General features: G+C 38.3%; 1 protein-coding gene across 1 annotated transcript; it reads left to right on the top strand.

The window, feature by feature from the left end:
* Nucleotides 1-2,155: 2,155 nt before the first annotated feature.
* On the top strand, nucleotides 2,156-4,679 carry supt4h1 (SPT4 homolog, DSIF elongation factor subunit). The gene is made up of 5 exons (XM_080780384.1): nucleotides 2,156-2,353; nucleotides 3,195-3,301; nucleotides 3,387-3,442; nucleotides 4,020-4,073; nucleotides 4,517-4,679. The coding sequence occupies exons 1-5, from the start codon at nucleotides 2,285-2,287 to the stop codon at nucleotides 4,582-4,584; spliced, it is 354 nt and encodes a 117-aa protein (XP_080636510.1). The 5' UTR covers nucleotides 2,156-2,284; the 3' UTR covers nucleotides 4,585-4,679.
* The last annotated feature ends 1,980 nt before the right edge of the window (nucleotides 4,680-6,659 follow it).

Below are 6,659 nucleotides of genomic sequence, written 5' to 3'. Positions count from 1 at the left end.
CAGGGACACCCCTGAGCTGCGAAAAATAAAACTTCTGGGAACTCAGATTACCCCTGAGCTAGCTGAGTCTGTACATTTATGGAAGGATACTTTTAGTTTCATCCAAAAAATATCACGTACAGTCACTACCTTTACGTATTCCAAAACAATTGTTTGTGTGTTTTGGAAATGTTTGCTGTTATGTCAAAGCTCAAAACCTCAAGCAAATAATTATTGAAATGATCAAGAGCCACATACACATACAGTCGTGTTCCCTGTTACAACTCACATACCTTCAACGGTAGTCAGCAGATACACAACATACAAACTGTAGATTCACATCAGCATTCAATTCCAGAGCTACAAAGAGTTGCTGAACATAATTTGTCACCCAGTCATTGGGTCCCAAAATGACAACTTGAATCACACAAGTATACACACAGCATACAACACAAGCGGCAGCAGCAAAGAAGCAAAAACATTCTTACCTTGAGCCGTCTTCTACTTGACGATGTAAGGGTCAAACTTTGGAACTTTGGGGTCTCCAGTCATCTCCATATATCTGGCTAGCTGGCCAGTATTTTCCTCCCAGTATCAATGGCACCGACCAGCCTCATTCTCCTCCTTCTCTCAGCCTTGGATGTTTAGTACTGCACATAGCATTCTGTTGTAGTGCAGTCTTCAGGGATTTAGGGCAGGCTCTAGGGTCCAGAATTCACAGCATGTCACAGGAGAATCGACCAAGAACAAGAAGCTGAACTTGGGGGGTCTGGGGTCATCACCCTGGCTTGTGTACCTGTGGAGCAGGTTGAGAGAGACCATAAGCTTTGAGTGTAAGTACAGTAAGTAAGTAAAGGTAGGTAGAAAGAAAGTGAGCTGACCAAGAGCCACATAGAACATACACTGTACCCTGGCTGTCACAACTCACTAGCAAGCAACAGCAGACAAACATACACAGCCTAGGCCCCAAGCAGCTTTATGTTTGTTCATTTCACCCTGTACCCTCTCACAATTCAATTCAAAGTAGCTTTATTGGCATGAGAAAACATACATTTACATTGCCAAAGCAAAAGTGGAACAAAACAATCAAGATAAAACAATGAAATAAACGTGTAAACAGAGCTGTTTAATATCTTGTGAAAGATTCACTCTCACTGCCCCCCTCCCACACACACACACACACACGCACACGCACACGCACACGCACACGCACACGCACACACACACACACACACACACACACACACACACACACACACACGATAATGCTTAGCAATAGCATAGGTAGCTAACTCACCTGCAGAATAAAAACAACCCGACCAAGCAGTTTGTTATGAAGATGAATTAACTTGTTTTTAACTGTCACACACTTGTTGTGACAGTTTTCACTTCCTAACAACCTAGTCCAGACTACTCACTAGTACTCCACTCAAATTATATGAGGTGAAAAGTTACATTATACGTTGTTTATTTCACTCTTTTCTTTTTAGTTTTTACTACCAAAGCCAAAGGAGCTATCGTGTCTGTCTATCATCTGTCTGTTTGCAGCAGGTTTGTGTGGAGGGGGCGTGGCTACCGGAGGATTTTAAAGAGCGCGCTTGAAGCAGACAGTGGCTCAGGGAATGGTGTCTACTGTCTCTAGTCTGTTTACTTTCTAGGCATTTCTTCAAAAATATACACGTTATTTTGCTATTCAATATCATTGTTCACTGTATGCACTGGAAGCTTATAGGAAAAGCAATGAAGCAGCAGTGTTAATTAAGAAATAAGTTCAAATAACCTATCACACTGTTTCCTTTTACATTGATTGATTGATTGATTGATTGATTGATTGATTGATTGATTGATTGATTGATTGATTGATTGATTGTATAATACAGTTCCAAATAATACAGTGGGGTAACACAATGTATTTCCTTTTGTGGTTCTGTTTATTGCATTTTTTAAAATTAGTAGACTACATTTACAAATAACAGATTGGATTGATTAGTATTGTGTTTAAATTGTTATTAAACACAAAAATATTCACTGTGGTTGACTGTCTGGACAGTGAGGGTCGACGGACCACTAGATGGCATACGATACCGTGTCGTAAGCTCCTTTTGTTTGTGTATATAATTTGTATACAGGCGCACCTTGGACGGAAATGTGGGGTCCTTTTTGAAACCTACATAAACAATGACGTATTTATCCAACGCCGGAAAAAATACACGAGTATTTCTATGCATAATTTAGCCTATTTGGGGATTTTAAGAGATTGAGAATTTACGCAAGGGTCCATTTGATTGTCTCTGAAGCGCACACAATGGCACTGGATACCGTTCCAAAAGACCTTCGCCATTTGCGGGCTTGTCTTCTGTGCTCTCTTGTGAAGGTAAATTCATTGCAGGAAAGGAACGTGGTGGCTAGAATGATAGCTCCCATAACATTTTTTTTGATGGATTGATTCGTTTATTAGACGGAAATGAAAAACAGCAACAGAGTACAGTCAAACATTTAGTCCAAAGGGGATAGCAGTGAACAAAAAAATCCTTGCGGTCTTGTTTCAATTTAGGCACTATGCAATGAATCAATCGAATCCATAGACATAAATAACAACGTTATTGTTCTGTCTACTCTACGTCGTCTCTGGCGCGTACATATTCCGAATGTAATTAGTAGTAGTGGATTTGTATTGTGCTAAAAAGTTAGCAAATCAACGAAAGATGCAACGGCCTCGCAGGCTTGCAGCTGCTTGGAAACAGTACGAGGATGGGTTGATTTCTAAATACTGCTTTCTTTATTCCTATACCACTAAAATGTGGAACGTCCTACCAACGGCCATTAAGATTTGTAAACCCGAGTTGTGAAATGTGCTATATAAATAAAGTGGATTGGATTGAAGACGTAAATCCCTAGACTCCTTCAAAACCGCTCTTATTCCAGGCCCCCTGTAACCACCCCCCCCTCTTAGCAGATTTTGTATTGACCTGTACTTTCCTTGAACTGTACCCATTCTACAAACTTAATACAAATGTCAATCAATACTTGCTTACATTATACCAAGAACCAATATATTCTATTTATTCATATTTCCATTTATCCTTATGTTAAGCAGAAACCCCATTTAAGATTTGACTATCCCGTTTGATAAATTCTACAATGAACCTGCAGGAATCCTAATAGTTTGGATTTTATTTCATGAACTTTTCTTGTGTTGTATATTTCTTCATCAGACCATTGATCAGTTTGAATATGATGGCTGTGACAACTGTGAGTCCTATCTTCAGATGAAGGGGAACCGGGAGATGGTATACGAATGCACAAGTTCCTCATTTGATGGGTAAGGACTTTGTTTGTTTTCTCACTGTATTGATGATTAATTATGTCTTTCTATTGTCAACCAATATATGTTTTTGTGTATTCAGAGTTATTTCTATGATGAGCCCTGAAGACAGCTGGGTGGCTAAATGGCAGAGAATCGGTGAGTGTTAGCACAAAGCCTCAAATTCAATCACTAAAAAATTAAAGCAGAGGAAAAGAAGAATGTGTGTGTGTGTGTGTGTGTGTGTGTGTGTGTGTGTGTGTGTGTGTGTGTGTGTGTGTGTGTGTGTGTGTGTGTGTGTGTGTGTGTGTGTGTGTGTGTGTGTGTGTGTGTGTGTATATATATATATATTAGTACATTCACCGGTGTGTGTGTGTGTGTATATACACATCTCATTGCAGACCATTCTTAAACATGAACATCGCAATGCCAAAGCTTTGTTCATTAACTTCATTCTGTGTTTTACTGATACCAACTTGAACCTGAAAATTGCCCAACTATAACATCCTAGGGTAGTATTTAATCTCACACAGATACTTTCTTGGACTATTTTTGAGGGGCGCTAGCTCCTCCTATATCCAGCTTTTGCACGTTTGTTTTTGCTGTGTATAGAATAAAGTCTTCAAAGTACTTTGATTGCTATAATCAATGTCATGTTAGAGGCTTTCTTTTTAAGTCAAATGTCTATTTTACTGTGAGTACTGCTTATTCTGTGTCCCCTGTCATTATGCTGCAGGCAACTTCAAGCCAGGTGTTTATGCTGTGACAGTTACTGGACGGCTACCCCCAGGTATGTAATATAATGCATTTAGATTTTAGTCATAGTCTCTTGAATAGTTTACATTTAGTTTTAGTCAGCTGGAATGTCTTAGTGTTAGTCTAGTTTTAGTTGACTAAATATCATAAGATTTTAGTCGACTAAATCTACAGTTGATTTAGTCGACTAAAATGTATGTTAGTGGGCCTTGATGCCCATTGCCAACATTTTAGTCTAGTTGTTATTGATGATATTGTCAATATATTTAATCATCAGAGCTTAGTTTGTCAGTGAAAAAAGGTAGTCGAATTATTTTTGTCATAGTATTAGTTGACACTATCAACACTACACACAGGAAGCATTAGTCTGTTTTTTTTAATTGATTCCTGACTTTCTTTCTTTTAGTAATCATTTACCATTCACATTAAACTGTATGCTGTGCCCTACCATATTTCACGTTTGTTTAATTTCTCCAGGCGTGGTGAGAGAGCTGAAAAGCAGAGGAGTAATCTACAAATCCAGAGATACAGCAGTGAAGTCATAAGCTTGGCGTTACATTATTCGATTGGTCACATCAAACACACATGCTGCAATTCCATCTGTAAATATATTTTTGGCTAAAAGCAGTCCTCTCCCTTTTTTTTTAAAGTTAATGTCATATAGAAATGTCACTTTCGAAGCTGCATATATGGTCATTAAAACATGTTTTAATAAGATTTGTCTTGAAACTTAATTTTGTGAAAAACGTAAAAAAAAAAAAAGGATTTACTCCTATATTCATATCTTGGCATGAACGTATTTGTTAATATAAAGAGTGGGGGAGATGTATGATGTCCGGGTACTACTAGTAGTTTGGGGCCCTGAACAATTTGAGAAATGGAGCCATGAATGACCCCTGTTGTCAGATCTGATTTCCTTCTCAATGTCACTGACTTCACCATTAACTGTTTACCTGAAATGTTATGAGCTTGTATATGGTATCACTGTACTCCATATCCATGAAAAAATAGGCTAGACATCACCTGTTATTTTTGGTTCAGGAGATGTAAAATACTTGGTCACCTCATTTTTGCAGTGGTTCCAGCCCACGGTTGGCCTGGGTTCAGGTTTGACCTGAGGCTGCATATGATCACATTGTCACTCTTTCCTGTCTGTCCGAATAAAGCAAGATGGTTGTCAAACCAAAGTTTTAATCTGGAACATCTCCATTGCTTATACTCCATCACATCAGGGTCTGTCTGGCTGGGTTATGCAGAATATGCACTGAGTGACATCCTGAAGAGGTCAGAATGTCTTCAGAAACCTTGACGATAACAGCTTGACAACTGACACAAACTGGTCTGGTTGAATCTGAAATAATTATTAATGTGCAAGTAAACATTTCAAAACATTGATAAAACACGTGTTATATGCTTGCCAACGGCTCAAATCAAAGTAACCTACAGTAAAGAGTTGTTGCACACTCAGATCTTATGCATCATTGTATTTATCTACTGCTTTCATCAGCCTGTTAAACAGTAAAATAACAGTTCGTTCATATTGTTACTGTAATAGAAGTTATTCATAATTCAGCGTATATCTGAAGAAATTCTGTTAGCATATAAACTGGAATGATACTTCAGCAGACCAATCAATGCTCTTCCTTCTCCTGAGAGTTAGCAGGGTTCTGCATGTATGGGCCATAAGATGGCGCGAGCTACTACATGTATTTGTACAGTGATACTCAACCTCAGGCCCGTGGGACCATTATGACTGGCCCACCAATGAAAATCTAAAAAAAAGAAGAAAAAAAAATCTGGAAAATGAAATAAAAATAAATAAATCTGAATGAAGTTATCATATACTGTGTATCCCTATTCCCTGACATAATTCTATAGCTAAACGGACAGAATTCTATTTTATTTGAATGATGAAACCCAGCTGCCATTAATAGTTGGAAATGGAAATTGCGGAAATGGAGGAAATGGAAATTGCGGAATTGCGGAAATGGAAATTGCGGAAATGGTGGAAATGGAAATTGCGGAAATGGTGGAAATGGAAATTGCGGAAATGGAAATTGCGGAAATTGAAAATAAAGCAATTGAAAGAGAGAAGTTATCAAGTATCATTAATGTCGTAATTTTATCTACTGGCCCCTGGCCCCTTGCCATTTTTGTAATGTGGCCCACAGGTAAATCTATTTGAGTATCCCTGTATTAGTATATAGCAGTGGTTTTCAACATTTTTCATATCAAGGCCCATTCTTTTTTCAGCATTTGAGCCGGACCACCATTATGAGATTTAGACTTGCTGACCCAAAACTAAAGAATTTTGTTATTGTTGGATAGGATTTTGTCCACAATTCCATTCTCTAATTGTGTAGACTTCTTGTAAATGAAGTAGGCCTAATGCAGACCATGTTTAAAAATGATTTAACTCTTGAGAGCGTAAAATGAAACTAATAATGGTCCATTTGGTTATAAACTAATTTAGCTGGAGACCACCTGGAACCCCCTCAAGGACAATTGGTGGTCCCCGGACCACTGGTTGAGAATAGAGATGTACCGATGAGACATTTTGGCTGATATCGATATACGATATAATGAATTGCTCTTATGGCCAATATAACCGATGTCGATC

The sequence above is a fragment of the Protomyctophum bolini genome, assembly GCF_963924005.1.
Source record: "Protomyctophum bolini genome assembly, chromosome: 13".
In the NCBI taxonomy this organism is placed as follows: domain Eukaryota; kingdom Metazoa; phylum Chordata; class Actinopteri; order Myctophiformes; family Myctophidae; genus Protomyctophum; species Protomyctophum bolini.
Note: the sequence above shows the minus strand (reverse complement) of the source record. Positions and strands in the feature narration are given on the sequence as shown.